The sequence below is a fragment of the Hyperoodon ampullatus genome (genome assembly GCF_949752795.1).
Source record: "Hyperoodon ampullatus genome assembly, chromosome: 1".
NCBI classification, from domain to species: Eukaryota; Metazoa; Chordata; class Mammalia; order Artiodactyla; family Ziphiidae; genus Hyperoodon; species Hyperoodon ampullatus.
Window position 1 is genome coordinate 83,280,894 of NC_136914.1, and position 19,590 is coordinate 83,300,483.

The 19,590-nt window shown below is 36.1% G+C and overlaps 1 protein-coding gene across 1 annotated transcript in view; it reads right to left on the reverse strand.

Annotated features, from left to right (window-relative positions):
* The window catches only part of PDS5A (PDS5 cohesin associated factor A), a gene marked incomplete at both ends in the record, with an annotated part of 120,507 nt that overhangs the window by 36,522 nt on the left and 64,395 nt on the right, over positions 1-19,590 (reverse strand). Inside the window, 8 exons of the mRNA XM_079704368.1 lie at positions 402-517; positions 8,086-8,225; positions 8,463-8,511; positions 9,730-9,811; positions 12,292-12,405; positions 13,769-13,920; positions 16,862-17,007; positions 17,905-17,999. Of these exons, the coding sequence (XP_079560494.1) occupies positions 402-517; positions 8,086-8,225; positions 8,463-8,511; positions 9,730-9,811; positions 12,292-12,405; positions 13,769-13,920; positions 16,862-17,007; positions 17,905-17,999 (894 nt within the window). The remainder of the gene's footprint in view (positions 1-401; positions 518-8,085; positions 8,226-8,462; positions 8,512-9,729; positions 9,812-12,291; positions 12,406-13,768; positions 13,921-16,861; positions 17,008-17,904; positions 18,000-19,590) is intronic.

A 19,590-nucleotide genomic window follows, 5' to 3' on the forward strand; every position in this document is an offset into this window, starting at 1 on the left:
ACCTTCAAACTATTATTGTTTTTCACATATCTCAAGTGAACAGTAATATGATACACACTAAAGAACACTATGTGGCCATGAAAACTGTTAAGAAAACTCAAAGGCTGATGATAGCCTACACATTTAAAATTTTCTTCCTTCTCATGTTCCAGGTTTTCTTTAATGAGCACATACAAGCTAAAAATAAACACAAGAACTCTTAAAAAAATCAACAGTGAAGCAAACCAAAGATCAAAAAATAAACTTTGGTAGTTCTTTCAACTTCAATGATATATGCTTCTGCCTTTAAAAAGGTGTACGGGAAACCCTTTTAGGTCTCCTTGGGGACCCAGAATTTAAACTTACAGCACTGTAGTTTCAGATTATATTCTATTTATGAGTGAATATATTTCCTAGCTTACCTGATGGCTTCTGAATCAATGTGCACAGGTGCAATTCTTTCCAACAGAAATTTGACCATTTCTAGAAAAGGATTTGTTGGCTGCTTAGGATTTGCAAGTTTCCGGGCTATTTCTCTCTACAGAAAGGAAAAGAGTTTTTACAGTAAGTATCATCCTCTTTCATGTTTTTCAAAATAAAAATGATCACAGGCAACAAAAGAATTTAAAGATTCAAAACCATCAGACGTAAAAAAGCCCTCTTCCTGCTCTACAGCCTAAGATGATATACTCATTAGGCAATCACTAGAAAACTTGGACTGTAGAGAAAAGAAAGGGGGTGACATGGTATGATTTATGCCCTTTGTCTCATATTTCTCCCATAAAATTAATACCCTGTAAACAATCTTTTTAATGCTCTACTTTTGAAAAAATTAAAACAATTTATACTTTTATGGGTTTCATTGGTTTATTTCATAGTTTGAAAAAATACTTTTATTTCAGTCAACAATTTGCTTTTTTTTTTAAAGAGGGGAAGACTTGTAAGTGTATAAAGTTTTTCAGCTCTGGAAGATCATAGTTCAGTTCAAAGACGGTGGCATTACATCAAAGAGCTCCTAGAAAGAAAAGATATTACTGCTGGAACTTTCTAAAGAATATAAGCACTTAATGTTTGTAGAGACTGAGTCCTCCAAAGACAAGGTTAAATTTACAATGTGCTGGGCACTGGGGTAAGAAATTTACTTTAATAACAAGACTTTTAATTGACTATCTCTGATGAATAGGTGTAAAATGTTAGCTGACTAGATAAAGCACATTAAAAGTGCTTTCTGAACTATAAAGCAATAACAAATGATAGTCACTCTATTAACTTCTCGTAAAAAATTTTTTTAAGGATATTTGTCCAAGGGGATAAAAGAGAAAGGAAAAAAATTTCTATTGTAGTTTCAGTAACATTTTGACACAAATTAACTATAAAGGTCACATTAAATTAGATACCACCCATATTTGTTATTAGAGTGTAAATCCAAAGGACTGAGATTCTGAAGAAAATTTATTAGTTACTAGGAGATGCTTGATTTATTTTGCAAGCTGTAATTAATCAAGCAAATTTTCAGCATTTGAGAAAATAAAAATATTTTAGGGAGTGCTTAGGCCTTATATACTTTGCTCTAAACCACAGATACACATTTAAAATCAACTTAAATACTCTACTATCTTTTTTTTTTTTTTCCTGCAGTACACGGGCCTCTCACTGTTGTGGCCTCTCCCGTTGCAGAGCACAGGCTCCAGACGCGCAGGCTCCGCGGCATGTGGGATCTTCCCGGACCGGGGCACGAACCCGTGTCCCCTGAATCGGCAGGCGGACTCTCAACCACTGCGCCACCAGGGAAGCCCCTCTACTATCTTTTGAAATCAGACTTATTTTGTGCAGGTCTCCCAAAGAGGCAATTTTCCCCCACTTTGTATAAAATTTAGTTGCTTTAACATAAGATAAAGTCAAGTGATTGTCTAACAACAAATATGCCACTGGAAAATTGCTAGGCAAACTATATAGTCAGTACTAAAAAATGGAAAAACTAGGCATTAGGAAAGAGTTACAGTAATACATATATAATCATAAGAAAAATAAAGGAAACGCTAACAGGAAAAAGAATAAATCACATTTAAGCACAGTAATAGCACTATATAAAATACACCAATGCATGTAAATAATAATACTAAGGCACTGTTTTAAAAACCTGATATTTTTGTATTCCCATGTAACAATCTTACATTTAAGTAATCCTTCAAACCATATTTTATGTATGTAATATTTAGGTAATCTCTTATAACAATTATTTTAAAATAATATATGTCATAACCATAAGTGATACTGGGGATAAGCAACAATCCAAATTAGTACGTGGCAAGTAAGCAGCAACAAATAAACAGTTCCCTTGTTTTCTTTACACACTCTAGAAAAAAAAAGGGGTACTCACACATACTTCCAATACACAAACAGAAACATCAGATAAAGATGTTTTACAACTGAAAAGTAGTTGAGAACTACTTCTGAGAAGTAACCATATGTAATCCTTTTAGGAAATAACAGCAGAAAGAGTAAAGAAAATTAATTCTTTCTATATTCCTGACAATGCTTCAGAAATTTCTGATCAAATCTATGCTATCACTGCAGATTGATACTTACTAGTTACATAGTTAAATAAGTTGTTTAGAATACTTAAGCACTCTTAAGGTATATCAAAGAAATAAGGAAATAGCCCCTATTCTCAAGCAGTTTATAATTTACTAATTGGTTATTACAAAAAATTTTTTAAAGCTTTAAAAAATGCTGCATCTATATATCTCCTTTCTTTTTCATACATATCGGCTTTCTCATTTTGACAATAAAAAATACCTATTTGTTTAAATTAAAAAAAAGGGTACTTCCCTGGTGGTGCAGTGGTTAAGAATCCACCTGTCAATGCTGGGGACACTGGTTCGATCCCTGGTCCGGGAAGATCCCACATGCCGCAGAGCAACTAAGCCTGTGTGCCACAACTACTGAGCCCACGTGCCACAACTATTGAAGCCCACATGCCTAGAGCCCATGCTCTGCAACAAAGAGAAGCCACCGCAATGAGAAGCCCACACACCGCAATGAAGAGTAGCTCCGTGTGCCACAACTAGAGAAAGCCTGCATGCAGCAATGAACACCAAACACAGCCAAAAATAAATAAATAAATATTTTTTTAATTAAAAAAATAAGTTAAAAAAGAAAGTATTCTTTCACATACACGGTATTTCCTCTTGTATAATTTAGTGCTTTCCTAGCTAATAAAAATGATTCTTGAGGGACTTCCCTGGTGGTCCAGTGGTTAAGACTCCATGCTCCCAATGCAGGGAGCCCGGGTTCAATCCCTGGCCAGATCCCATATGCCACAACTAAGAGATCCCGCATGTCACAACTAAAAAAAAAAATCCCACATGCTGCAATGAAGATACCGCATGCAGCAACAAAGATGTGCCCGCAGTGCAGCCAAATAAATTTAAAAAAAACAAAGGCCTCTGCATTAAAAAAAAAAAAGATTCCTGAAAGGATTTATATTATCAATATTTTTCTGTAGCTGGAATCAGTAAACTAGATAAAACACATCTCTCACATGAAATAATTTCCAAAGGTTTAACTTTCATGTTAGTGACCTATTCTTTTGGTTTCCTGGGCCCAATTCCAACATGGTGAACAGGGGCGGGGAGTGGGGGGGTGTCCCCCCACCACCAACAAGCAATTCTCTGCACACAAGCAGAGCATACTAAAATTCAGTCTCTACCCCCCACCCGCCCAACTCTCCCACTTCAGATGCCAGTAGCAAGCCCAGGTTTACCTGTACCTCAAACCAAATGACTATAAATCAGAGGTTCCCACAACCCCCATCCCTTCCTTGGGCTCAATTAATTTGCTAGACTGGCTCACAGAACTCAGAGAAACATTTTCTTACTACTACTAGATCACTGGTTTATTATAAAAGTATATAACTCAGGAACAGCCAGATGGAAGAAATGCATAGGACAAGGAAAGGACTCAGAGCTTCCATGCCCTCTATGAGCTTGCTACTCTCTGCAAATCTCTACATGTTCACTAAACCAGAAGCTCTCTGAACTGTGTCCTTTTGGGGTTTTATGGAAGCTTCATTACATAGGCATGATTGATTAAATAAATCATAGGCCATTGGTGATTGAAGTCAATCTCCAGCCCCTCTCCCCTCTGAAAAGTTCCAACCCTCTAATCACATGGTTGGCTCTGATGGCAACCAGCTCCCATTCTTAGGTGAGTTCCAAAAGTTATCTCATTAACATAACAAAAGACACCTTTGTTACTTTCATCACTTAGGAAATTACAAGGGTTTTAGGAGCTCTGTGCCAGAAATATGGACAAACACCAAATACATATTTCTCATTAGAAATCACAATATCACACCTGTGTATCGCTCTCATTAAACTATAGAAAAGGTTATACTGGGACTTCACTGGTGGCACAGCGGTTAAGAATCCACCTGCCAATACAGGGGACACTGGTTCGATCCCTGGTCCAGGAAGATCCCACATGCCACGAAGCAACTAAGCCCGTGAGCCACAATTACCGAGTCCGCGTGCTGCAACTACTGAAGCCCGCACGGTCTAGGCCCCGTGTGCCACGACTACTGAGCCCGCGTGCTGCAACTACTGAAGCCTACACACCTAGAGTTTGTGCTCCACAACAAGAGAAGCTACCACAATGAGAAGCCCGCGCACAGCAACGAAGAGTAGCCCCTGCTTGCCGCAACTAGAGAGAGCCCGTGTGCAGCAACAAAGACCCAACGCAGCCAAAAAAACAAACAAAAATTATATTAAAAGAAAACAGGAAGCATTCTATGACTGTTACTAAATAGCGTAAGTTAGCATCTCTCTCTCCTTTTGTTTTTTTCTTCTCGACCTCCTCCAGGAGATATAACTATGCTAATACATACCAACAAGGCCTGAATCTCAGATTTCTAAATATAACTGCTGGAGGCTACATATACATCATTATCTTCTCCTATCCCTAAAGTATCTCCTCTGATATCCACTCACCCAAACTAGAAATAAAGCAGTCATTCTTCATATACTGGTCTAATTCCTACTCATCCTTTAAGATTCAACTCAGGAATGACTTATTCTAGAACAAGCTATTCCCATTTCCACCCCTGCCTGGGATGGCTGCTGTTCCTTTGTGTTACCAAAGCGCATGATTCTATCAGAGTATTTAACACACTGTAGTCTCTACTGAAATATTTGCCTGCCTCTGTCACCTAAACAGCAACTTCGGTGAGAGAGCATGTATAATACAATTTACTAAATTATGTAATGAATTATAATGGTGTAGGCTTGTCCAAAAGACAAAATATACTTTGGACTTCTGAACACACAATGCATATCCAAATAATCCCGTAAGGAAGGTTTTTCTTTAAAGTATAGTCCGTGAACTACTCATCAGAATCACTTTGAGACTTTGCTAAAAGATGGAGGTTCAGGACCCCACTCTAGACCTATTTTAATAATTCTTAGTGTTTGTCATGTATATGTAACATCATAAGAATTACTATTTATTTACATCCTATAGGGCAGCACAGGGGGCCCTCTAGTAGGCTGTACATAAATTTTAATTTTATCTTATTCATTTAACAATCCAATGAGGTTGATAATATTTATAGGTGAAGAATATGGGCTCAGAAATGCTGAGTAACTTATTAAAGGTCAAATTGGTAGTAAATGCTGAAATTCAAACCTAGGACTGTCTCAAATGCTGAATTAACAATACTCCTGGAAAATCTTAAAATCTGGGAACCATGGTCATAGGAAGATGCTAGAGGATAAAATAGCAAGCAGAGCTGAAGCTATGGCAAATAAGTGGTCCTCCACTAGAACCAAGGTGTGGAAACTCAAAACCTGAAGTCCAAAGAGAAAGCAAATCTATACAGCACATATTTCAATACCATTGCTCACCCTCTCACTATACCATCATGTATACTCGCATTAATCTACAGTATGTGCCTATTCATATTCCTTGCTCAAAGTACTTTTGCTAAAATTTTTTAGGAATGAAATTGAAACAAAAGGGGAAAAAACATCAGATCTCCACTCCTACTAACTGTTACTGAGGAAAAAAGGAATGTGGATATTAAAGGATATGTATAACTAATAACAATAGCCTTTGGGGAGAAGGACAAAATGATACAGATGTTCTGGGAAACAGCAAAACTATTCTAACGGTGGTTGTTTTCCTGAGCATTTAAAGGGTATTACAAATCCTACTTTACACATGAGAACATAGAGATAAAGTTAAATAGTGTGCTCAGAGTACACAATGCTAATGTAAGCTAAGAGAGAAATTACTGTGAAACCATTTACCAAAGAAAATGAACTCAAAAAATACGAAGAGTAGAAATTTTCCCCTCTGGAATAGAGTTCTATTAGCCATTTGGTGGCCCATTTCTTAAATATCCTCAGAATAACCTCCCCTCCAAAAAGGTGTCATTACCATGCTCTTTCCAGTGCCAAGTCCAGTCCTCATCTCCACTTTCCTGCTTCCTACAATCAATTCATCCTGAGATGTTTTCCTTACAACATCTGTTTTACATATACATTTTGGACTTGGAAACTCTTAGATATTTCTGTTCTGACAAATAGTAGGAATTCATGTTAGTACCATTTCTCAAACTCAAGCTCAAGTCTTATTTTTCTCAGACCAAAAAATACCACTTGATTGTTCATTCTCAAGGTCCACATTTCTTGAGCAGTACTCAGTCTGTACTGGTTCTTGCAAACAATGAAATGTATAGAAAGAGCGCTACTGAGGGTCTGTGAGATCTGGACTCTACTTGCAGCACAGCCACTGTAACCAGCTCTGAAAAACTGGATGAGAAACTTCATCTCTTTAAAATTCAATCCTTACCTGTAAAATGAAGTGGTTAAACCAATTCTCTCTGCGTTTTTTTCAAGCTATTTCATTCTATGATCAATTATATTAGTAGATGCCCAGCAGGATACAATATTCTGGAACTAGAATTCTAAATGCCGAAGAAGTAAATGAAACCTTTTAATGTTCTTAGCAAACCATCCTGTTCAGAAGTGCAAAGACCAAAGTATTCTGGGCACCTGGCACAAGCACATCCCTAGGCCCAGTGGAAGAGTCCACTGCTTCCTTCCCTAAACTGGCTTCCTCCCACCTGTTCCTGATTACTCCTCTTTTAAGATCCACTTAGAGACCCTATATCCCTACTAGACTGAAAAAAATACATACTCCACGTTCCCAGATGACTTTGTATATACATCTATTATAGTCCTTATCCCTTATCACATATTTAAATAATTATCTTTCTAGAACAAAGTTAGACATAAATAACTGAAATGATTTTCTTTCTCTTATTCATCTCTGTAAGCCTGGTCGCAAGCATAGTGTTTGTCATATATGTGTAATACTACAGAAATACAATTTATTTAAATCCTAAAGGGCAGTCTAGGGCCATGTATCTATATAGGATATCTGTATCTATCTCCTCTTAATAATCCTGTGAGGTTGTTAACATGTAGAGATGAGAAAAATGAGTCTCAAAAATACTGAACAACTTACTAAAGGTCTCACTGGTAGTAAATGGTAAAGATGAAATTAAACAGAAACTGTCTCATAAAATGCTAAAGAAATGAATGGATGAATTTTTCCTTCCTGATATTGTCAACAACTGGTTTTCTCTATAAAATAAAGAGTCTAAGAATAGAATGAAGACAAAAGCCTAAATAGGAATTACCTTATCTATAAATGCGTATATGCCAACGTAACTATTGCTGATTTACCTACTAATACATGGGAGAAGAAAATACACACACACACACACAACACACAAAAGCATTTGGAAAATTCTTATTTACCTAATGAATGTCTACTAAATACAAAGCATTTTATCTTGCTCAATTCCTAGGATCAATCACCCTGGCTTAGTTCTCTAGTGTTTTTCCTGGAATTTGGCTGACGAGTGAGCGGTAAGTAAAGAGAACTAAATTGACCACAGATATACTCCTAGGTAATTCAGAGCTCACAATATTGTTAAACTCACACAAATAAAATAATCTATGTAAAGAAGGCTTTAATGAGATGTAAGTTTCTATAAGCAAAGCTAGGAGAGCAAGTATGAAAGTATAATTTACTAACCACACAAACATCTGCCTGTTTGCACGAACAGGTTGGACTGATTAACAACTCCAACTGAGACCGCAGTTTTTCATCATCACCAAGGACTTGGTTAAATTTCTTCACAAAATCTTGTGCTTTCCCAGGGTCAGGCAAATTCTCTATAAAATTCAAAGAGAATCAATACTACAAAAGAAAAACCACTAAACTAAAAGCAAGCTGTCTTAAAAAATAATGCTGAGGTGCCAAAAGATAATCAGTCAATCTGGCTCTGGCTCTTAGAAATAAAATTATTAAGAAAAGAATTACTTTTTCTTACTTAGTATTAAATTGATAGTCCCCCTGGGTAAATTATTTGATGTCTACTATATATCTACAGAGTGAATAAACATACTCACTTGCTATGGTCATCAGTTTTCCAAACATGGCAGAACAGTTAGCCTCAGACTGAAATTTAAAACAAAAACAAAAGCTGTCACATGTGCTACCAAATTTCGGTAAGAAAACTATACTCAGTATTGTACACTTTTTTAAGTTAAAAAAAAATCCATCACAATATACCCACTAGAAAATGGCTTACCATATCTACACCCTATGTTGATAACAAAGAACTATGAAGTAGCAACAACTATTAAGTTAGCACAAATAGAATCAAAGGAGATGCCAGCAGGAAGTTATTTAAAAAATTTTAAAAGAGTATATAACTTTCATAGGAAAATTACCTTGCCAGGAGACTGAACAGAAGATAATGAAAACAATTATATCAAAATTACTGTGAAACCATACACCAAAGAAAATTAACTAAAAATGTGGAGAGCAGAAAAATTTTCTTTCTGAATAGAGTTCTATTAGCGATTTTGTGGCCCATTACTTAATATATCACCTCCCCTCCTACTGCTCTTTCCTCCATTACAACAAGAGTATTATTTTATTATTGAGTCTGCATGGTCCCATGAACCACCTGCTTTTGTTAAAGTTTTGTTGGATCACGGTCATACCCATTCATTTATATACTATCTCTGACTGTTTCTGCATCACGAAGGCAGAGTTAAGCAGTCATGGAGACCATATGGCTGGCAAAGCCTAAATTTTTCTATCTGGTCATTTACAAAAAAAAAGTTCGACAACCCTTGCTTGGGCCACTGAGGGGTCTCTGTGTATGGTTCCCTGGCTAAGAACACCTATTCTAGCAAATATGTTTAGAAGTATATTAAGAGATTATTCAAATTTCTTTTCTCTACCTTCCAGAAAATGTTGGGCAGAATTTCTTTGTTAATTTGACTTTGGCATATTCAAAGGATTGATACCTGATTTGATACTGACTCTACAATAAAGGACCAAATCACAGAGCAAAAAACATTTATGACTTCTAATATAATTTTATATTAAGGTTTAATTCTAATGATTTGATAATTGATAAACTATAACTTCTTATTGTCTAAATACTTGATAAGCTGGAAAACACCATTTCTTTGCTCATGCTGGAAAATAAAATTTTGTTATATTCATGTGAAATGCAAATTTAGCTTGGATAACCACAGAAATTGTTAACTGACATGTGGAAAATAAAACACATGAAATACTTTTTGCTTGCTTCATTATATATGACTACAGAAAAATTAACAATGACTAAAACTGAATTTAAATAAAACATCATGAACCTACCGTAGGCTGCTTGTGCAAATCCAATAGTTCTCGTACATGACTTCTAAGCATGTTCTGACACTTCCACATTTCATTGAGAGCCCTGTAAATAAAGTTATAAATATGAAAAAAAAAACATAATATAACAATACTGGTCACTACTCAACCTTACTACTTTTCTTACGCCATTCTTCTACATCTACCTAAAATTTTAAGCACCAGAAAATTTACTTATTAGGATTAACAGAGTTTAGTTTACATTACTTAATATAAAGCTTCTTATGAGAGAAAATATTTGAGAAGTTTCCAAGGATGAACAGGATCGTGCCAGGTAAACTGAAGGAACTGAGTCATTCTAAGCAGAGGAAGCCAGAATGTTCTGCTACAAAGAGAGATAAAATGTCATCAAAGTCCATGGCACATATAGGAAAGTTAAAAAAAAAATTTATAGGCTTGGAGCACAGAATGTGATTGGGGGAGCATAAGGAAGCCGGAACATACAGTAGAAAAGGATCAGATCATGAAGGCCTTTTTATGCCAGGCTAAGGGGGTATGCATGAAGTGCATTTCAAAAAATGAATTTCTGAGAAATGATGTGGATTCAAAATGCTAAATTAAATTGAGTTTCTTTATTCTAGACTCTTTTCTCTCCACGAAAGCAGATTTTCTTCTCTCACAAACCCACTCTGTAATTTCAGGTGCCCACAAGACCTCTGGGAAATTAGTCTATCTCTGAGTACTCTTTGTCAAATATTTTGAAATATAAACAGAGATCAAGACCTTAGGCCAGGGGTTTACTACCTACAGTGAACATTATGAACCACTTTCAAATCCTTTTTTAAAATGATAGCTAATGTCTCCTAATAGGATGCACCAAGGATACGTCACTCTGTGGACTTTCTGCTGAAAATGCATAATCTTGATCCAATGATGAGGAAACACTGGATGAATCCAAACTGAGAGAACATTCTACAAAATAACTGGCCTAGGCAATACTCTTCTGGAAAATGTCAAAGTCATAAAAGACAAAGACAGACTGAGGAATGGTTCCAAATTAAAAAAGACTAGAGACATGACAATTAAACATGCAATGTGTAATCCTAGAAAGGGAAAAAAACATCCATAAAGGACATTATTTGACGATTGAAGAAATCTGAATGCACACTGGATTAGACAATATTTTTTTTTTTTTTTGCGGTACGCGGGCCTCTCACTGTTGTGGCCTCTCCCGTTGCGGAGCACAGGCTCCGGACGCGCAGGCTCAGCGGCCATGGCCCACGGGCCCAGCCGCTTCGCGGCATGTGGGATCCTCCCGGACCGGGGCACGAACCGGTGTCCCCTGCATCGGCTGGCGGACTCTCAACCACTGCGCCACCAGGGAAGCCCTAGACAATATTTTAACAATGTTAAATCTCCTGATTTTCATAAAGGCACTCTAGTTATATAAAAGAGTATCCTTGTTCTTAGGGAATACACACTGAAGTATTAGAGGTAAAGGGATCCAATGTCTGCAAATTACTATCAATGCATCAGAAGAAAATACATATATAAAGTATGTGCAAATGGCAAATGATAAAAAGCAAATGGTCAAAAATTATGAATCTGGGGCTTCCCTGGTGGCGCAGTGGTTGAGAACCTGCCTGCCAATGCAGGGGACACGGGTTCGAGCCCTGGTCTGGGAAGATCCCACATGCTGCGGAGCAACTAGGCCCGTGAGCCACAACTACTGAGCCTGCGCATCCGGAGCCTGTGCTCCGCAACAAGAGAGGCTGCGATAGTGAGAGGCCCACGCACCGCGATGAAGAGTGGCCCCCACTTGCCACAACTAGAGAAAGCCCTTGCACAGAAATGAAGACCCAACACAGCCATAAATAAATTTAAAAAAAATTATGAATCTGGCTAAAGGGGATATCACAAAGCTTTGTTTTATTCTCACAACTTTTCTGTAAATTTGAAATTATAAGAAATTAAAGGCAATATATATATATATGTAAATGTAACAGCTGAGGTTCTTATTCAGAAAAATCAGAATTCTCAATGACAGGAGTTATTTAGTTTTTTAAAAGCTTTATTAAAGTGGAATGTCCACACATCCTAGGTGGCCTGGGATAGTTAAAGTTTATTCCAGTTGTCTGAACAAAATTATTACTAGCGCCTCCTTTCAATCTCAAAAATATCTCAGTTTGGACAATCAATCACATGGTTATTCTACATAGAAGTGATCTGGACATGCTCTCCTGACAAAGAACCAGTTCTTAGCTCTTAGGCTTAGTATGGTAAAGCTCCAACACTATGATTCAGATCCCAGTCAACAGGTGAACAAAAGATAATTTTGACATGGGGACTTCTTTGAATCCCTGAAACCATATTACTGGCTCAGTTGCCAAATATGCCTATGCATATAGGAATATTTTTGCTTTTAACTTAACCGAACTTATAAAAATTTTCTCTATAAATATTTATCTGAGGTTCTTGATTCAACCAGAAGAAGCAACAACCCTATCAACAACAATTAATTAAATAAGATGAAGTAATTTTATAAAATCTTCAAGAAATACTCCAATCATTTAAAAGGTAACTTACTTGACAGCATTTGGATCCAAACTAGCATATAAATAATACAAGCATTTCATTCTCTCTTCTGTTTCCAGGTTGTGGGGGACAAGATACTGAGCAAAGATTTTCTCTACCAACAGTCTACGAGGCAAACAAACAAAAAACCCAAGTAACACAGTTATTCTATTTGTTAGAAGCCACAGCCATTTCATATTTTATCCACCTCATGCAAAGATACCATACCAATGATGATACTTATCTGTGAAAATACAATGGAAAAGATCAGTATGTGATCAATGCTTTCCCTTTCAAGTATGGCTATTTTAAAATTTAGAGCTACGGTTGCTATTTGTGGCTTTACATTTTATCAGTATGAAACATTTGTTTTAAAAGGGTTATATATTATTCCTAAGCACAGGGTGTTAGGCTGTTCTACCTGTTCTTCTTCATCAGTCTGGAGCTATAGCAAATTACTTAACATTACACATAAAGCTATGATCTCAAGAATAATTAATTCTCAAAAAAAAATTTTCCTTTGATTAGTTTGGCTCCTTTCCCATGTTGCCATTTAGTAAAATCAGGGGGCTCTTCCTTCATCTTCCTGAAAATTCAGCTTTTCTTATGCACATTTGTCTCCTTTCCACATTCTAAATTCCTCACCAATATTAAAATATCCTTCTTGCTAAGCTTATAATTATTATTCAACATCACTGGAACAAGAAAATTTAAGGGCTCTTCATTAGTCAATGAAATACATAATCGATCGTGTCAAAGTAGTCAGTCTAACTCAATAAAACATTGCACAGTATTCTGCAAAAACCGAAATCATTACTATAATCCAACAGAGAATTGTAAGTAACATTCAGAAAATGAAAACAATGTAAGTTCTCATCTCAAGAAAATAATTTTTTAACCACGTATGGGGACGAATGTTAAACAGATATTGTGGTGATCATTAGGCAATATATACAAATATAGAATCATTATGTCATATACTTGAAATTTAATGTAATGCTGTATGTCACTTATACCTCAATAAAAAAATACAGTAATACCTCTATTGGTACTTACAGTGTTGTAAAAAGGAAAAAATAACTAACAGTTATTAAATAGTGCTACTTTGCCAGGCAGTGAGCTAGGGGGCATTACATTCATTATTTTATTTAATGCATAAGACAATTCTGTAAGAAAGGCTTATTATTACTCCTTTTTAGATAAAATCAAGTACACAGAAGTTAAATCAGCTGTGCATGGGCACAGATCTAATAAAGGGCAGAATGAACATTTGGTCTCTGGTCTGAGTCCAAATCTCATGCGTATTTCACTATTATTATGCTAACTCACAGTCTTAGCTGGAGTCTTATTTAAACATGGTATGTCTAAATATGTAGAAAGTGGTTTCTAAACTTAAGAGAAACTAATTATTATGAAAAAATTAAATAGAAATATTTAAAAATTAAAAGCACTTTTATATTCAACCATTTTACCCACATATTAGACTCACTTGTCATCGATGCTATTCTGATAATATATATGCAAAAGTTTGTCCTTTATCCAGCTGACTTTCTCTGCAGCTTCCTTTCCTGCTTCACCATGAAGACAGTATTTCTTATAAAGCTGAGCCAGACCCATCATAGCTTCTTTTCTTACTCGCCACTAGAAAGTATAAAGTTTATTGGATAAGCTAGATACCAAACTTTAGTACACAAATCTGCAAAAATTACCATTTCTTCACTAGGTTGCACAATGAGATTTATGTGTGCATAGATTAGCACAATATTAATTTTCAAAAAAGGCAGACAAATCACTTAACCAACAATTTTTATTATCTTCCTATTTAGAAATCATCCAGTGCAAATACTGCTAAATCATCTACCAATTTTTTATTTCTCCCAAAGCCAAGCAATAGTAAATCTTACAGAAGATTTCATTAGATTCTGTCTAAAAAAAAATTTGGCCAAGTTTTAGAAGTGATTAAAAAATAAAAGAGAAAGCGTATAATTCACTCTGCAAACAAAAGCCCTATCGTCTGGAATGTTTTGTCCTAGTTACATCCCTTTTGATATTAACTCAGAATAAGAGCAAAATTTAGTATCAAGATCTTAGAATTACAAAGTTGGAAAGCACCTTAGTGATCATCTTAAGTGAACGTCCTTACTCTGTAGATTAAAAGGGCAAATTATTTACCTAGTCACATCCTAGTCCGTGAAAGATTCTTTGGGACTTAAAGAGATTGGAATGGTTTGTGAGGAAAGAAGGGTGGTGAGAGGAGAGTGGACAGAAAAGTAGACTATAAAAATCTAGAGTTAGAACAACAGTATGATGTAATAATAACCACAAGTTATTTGTCTCAATAACAAATCAGAGTATACGTATCTTTGGCTTATTTTTTTAAATAAATTTATTTATTTATTTTGTGGCTGCATTGGGTCTTCCTTGCTGCACGTGGGCTTTCCCTAGTTGTGGCAAGCAGGGCTACTCTTGGTTGTGGTGCGTGGGCTCAGTAGCTGTGGCTCGCAGGCTCTAGAGTGCAGGCTCAATAGTTGTGGCGCACATGCTTAGTTGCTCCGCGGCATATGGGATCTTCCCAGACCAGGGCTCGAACCCGTGTCCCCTGCATTGGCAGGCAGATTCTCAACCGCTGTGCCACCAGGGGAGTCCCATCTTTGGCTTATTTAAGTTAATGCTTTCTTATAATTTTTTAGTATAATTTTCTCATTTGTATGCTATTTGGTAGATGAAATGAAATTCTGTTCCCATATAACAGGTAACAGATGTCTTTTGACATGTCTAACATGAAACGAAAGAATGTAAGCCATGAAATCAAAGATTTAAGTCCTGTCCCCATATTTTATAGAAAACAAAATTCAGAAAGGCTATACTCAAGGTCATTTAATTCATTACACCAAAAACCAGTTCCTAAAATGTACAGTAGGTGTTATTTGAATTATTAGACCATATCATACAGTCTCAGTTAGCAAGAATCATTTATTCAACTCTTCCTGAAACTATAAACAAACACTGACAGAAGTAGGAGTGAACTGTTTCCAAAAGGAGGAAGTAACACAAACGGCAATACCTGAAATCTGGTTTGGGAGTAGGGGGTGGGGGAGAGGGGGTAGTTAACAACTAACCAGTAGGGAGCGTCATTTCATTTAAATTAAAGCCAAGGGGGAAAAAACTCGCAGAGTTAGAATTACTGACACAGCTGAACAAGTTAAATGGTGTCTACTTTATGTATCTGTCTCCTACGACTATTTCAAAAGAACTTAAAGAATGCATCTTGCTCCTAAGTGTCTATCGACAGATGAATGGATAAAGAAGATGTAGCACATATATACAATGGAATATTACTCAGCCATAACAAGAAACAAAACTGAGTTATTTGTAGTGAGGTGGATGGACCTAGAGTCTGTCCTACACAGTGAAGTAAGTCAGAAAGAGAAAAACAAATACCATAAGCTAACACATATATATGGAATCTAAAAAAAAAAAAGGTTCTGAAGAACCTAGGGGCAGGACAGGAATAAAAACGCAGACGTAGAGAATGGACTTGAGGACACGGGGAGGGGGAAGGGTAAGCTGGGACGAAGTGAGAGAGTGGCATGGACATATATACACTACCAAATGTAAAACAGAGAGCTAGTGGGAAGCAGCTGCATAGCACAGAGAGATCAGCTCAGTGCTTTGTCTCCACCTAGAGGGGTGCGATAGGGAGGATGGTGGGGAGACGCAAGACGGAGGTGATATGGGGATATATGTATACATATAGCTGATTCACTTTGTTATACAGCAGAGACTAACACAACAATGTAAAGCAATTATACTCCAATAAAGATGTTAAAAAAAGAATGCATCTTGCTATATCTCTGTAGCAAGATATTGCTTTTCTACCCTGAAATTATAGCTAAATTACATTGGTTTCAAGAGGGTAGCAGATTTTCAGCTATGCTTCAAATAAAATACCACACTGCAAAGGCAACCTTTGTTGAAGATGTTAATAAGTAACACATTTAATCAGTCTGCCTTGCCTGTGTATCTCTTACTCATGGTTGACACTTTCTTAGCAACTGCTACTACTGTTCTTAGTACTGCTTTTCTTTATCAACCCACGTTTTTAACTGCATCCACATGGAGGAAATTACACAAAAAGAATAGTAACTAAACATCATTTCGGCCCTTAGCTTAGCACAGCAATATGGAAACACCACTTTCATAGAAAGTGTGATATTCTAAGACAGTTACTTTTGAAGATGCTAACTATAAAAGAAATAAATACTGGTGATCAATCACTATTCTTCTGAAACTCATCATGTAAGTGAAAAGGTAAAATAAAACTTTAATTTAGCTGTTCTTTTTGTAAAGGTAGGCTAAAAAACCCATGCCTAAGATCTGAAAAGCTATAGAATCCAATGTATTCATTTGTAAAGATAATTAAAAGATACACAGGAAACATACAAAATATTAGCTTTTTATTTGGTATTGTATTAGTTGACTTTCACACAGAAAAACTTTAAATAGAAAATAATTTCTATTGTATTTTGCTAACAATGTAAACACAGTAAATTATAAAACAATAAAATTCCTCAGATTTTACCCGTTTGTCCAGTGTTCTTTCTCTTACAAAGCCAAGTAGCTGATCATTTACTAAGGCAAGGTCTCTTTTGGCAGCTGTTATTATAGTAACAATGACATCATGACGAATAGCTTCTTCTGGATCATGTGATCTAACTTTCAAGTATTCTGAAATAGGAGAAAAAATTAAGCTAAATGTTAGGTATAATATTCATTATGTTCAGAATGACAAAAAAACCCTAATGCTTTTAAGTTTATGTCCATACTGGAACAATGATTGTAAAATGTAGCATAAATTTAAATTATTTAATTTTTGAGGTGGCAATACCCTACATAATAACAAAATAAACTATACCACACTATTTATTACTGTAAAGTCACACCTTAATAAAATATTTTATATCAACTATTCTGGAAAAGCCAAATCGGCACCTGAAATCAAATCAGCACCTTATTTAATACAGTTTAGAATTTAAGTTAACGATACATATTAAAAGACTTAAAATATAGTAAAAATGCTTATAGCAAGTTTGCTGATAGGTATATATCTTCGCATTACGCAACATAAAATAACATTCTGTGACCTCTAAAAAAAATCCTAAATAACTACGATACAAAGTTATTTCCTCTTTTTTGGTAAACAATATTTTGATAGCAGTTACGTTATTTGTTACAACCAAGTAAGTAGGTTTAAATGCTCTACTTCAAGTGAAGAATGAGAAATTCTAGTCTACTTCAGAAGAAATCATTTTCCCACCTATTATTAGATATGTTACTATATTTATCACACAGATATAATGATTTGTGCCCAAACCCAGAGTCATAAGGAAGAGTCTACTTCCTCAAACTATGATTTCCAGAAAATTCCAAAGGATTACAATGTGAAGATTTCAAATGTAATTTTATTGTATAAACATGAAATCCCTTACTAGCAGTCCATGACTGACAGAGACCTGAAAGAGTGCCAGAGTGAAATCTATTCAGAAACCGAAGTTAAAGTCAAAGGCCACAACTAAAATGTATTTGTGTGATTACTCTCATACTTCAATAAACCAGCTACCTTACCTGTGAGATCCTTTGCTAAATCTGGGTGATTCATTAAACAGTGACTCGCAAATTTCACACTTTCTAATCTCACAGGAACGTGAATGTCATTGAATCTACATAGAAAAAGATTGCTAATGTTAGTTGTAAGGCAAAATAACTATTTTCAAATAAGGTATATCAACGCTACATAAACACCTATAAACAACAACAGTTACTGATTATAAGATGTGTTGGTTTATTAAAATGACAGTTAACTTGTTCTGAAGGAAGAATATAAAGTAAAAAAGATACATAATTTCACAAGGATTTTTTTTTTTTTTTTTTTTTGCGGTATGCGGGCCTCTCACTGTTGTGGCCTCTCCCGTTGCGGAGCACAGGCTCCGGACGCGCAGGCTCAGCGGCCATGGCTCACGGGCCCAGCTGCTCCGCGGCATGTGGGATCTTCCCGGACCGGGGCACGAACCCACGTCCCCTGCATCGGCAGGCGGACTCTCAACCACTGCGCCACCAGGGAAGCCCACAAGGATATTTTTTACAACAGGATTTTTTCAACATGCTAAAACAAAAACAGTATAAACACATCCCCCAACCCAAACTACCTTCACTGGAGAACCAAAAATTGGAGCTTAAAATTATGCTACAAAACAAAAAATAAATATTCAAAATGCACAAAATCTATTTGAAAGAAGTTAATAGGAGGAAAATACTAGAGGAATGTGAGGTAGAAAGCAAATCATATATGAGGCAGACACAGAAATTCAAAGATAAGTACATAAAATACATGTGCCATATTGCCTCATAGCAAAAAAGTTTCATATGGCTGGGACCAACCTGTAACTGCTATTTTAGGTCTAATATATTATAAGAACTTAATAATATGAAACTCAGTATGTAGATTCAGAACTGCATATAGTAAGGATAAGCTGAGAAAGTCTCGTTTTAAATTTATTGGGCAATTTAAAAACATATTTATTAATTATGAATAACGTGATTTTATTTACTTATTTTTTACCCCTTAATCTCCCTTACCCATTTCTTTCCTCTCCCAACCCTCTTCCCCTCTGGCAACCACCTGTTTGTTCTCCTTATCTATGACTCTGTTTCTGTTTTGTTATGTTTGGTCATTTGTTTTGTTTTTTAAATTCCATATGTAAATAAAATCATACAGTATTTGTCTTTCTCTGTTTGACTTATTGCACTTAGCCTAATACCCTCTAGATCTGTCCATGTTATCCCAAATGGCAAAATTTCTTTCTTTTTTTATGGATGAGTAAAATTCCATTGTTTATGTATATACCACATCTACTTTATCCATTCATCTACTGACTGGGCATTTGGGTTGCTTCCATATCTTGGCTATTATAAATAATGTCACAATGAACATAAGAGCTAGTGCATGGGGCTTCCCTGGTGGCGCAGTGGTTGGGAGTCCACCTGCTGATGCAGGGGACACGGGTTCGTGCCCCGGTCCGGGAAGATCCCACATGCTGCAGAGCGGCTGGGCCCGTGAGCCATGGCCACTGAGCCTGCGCGTCCAGAGCCTGTGCTCCGCAACCGGAGAGGCCACAACAGTGAGAGGCCCACGTACCACAAAAAAAAAAAAAAAAAAAAAAAGAGCTAGTGCATGTATCTTTTCTGATTAGTGTTTTTATTTTCTTCAGATAAATAATAGTTCTATTTTTATTTTTCATCATTATTTTTTTT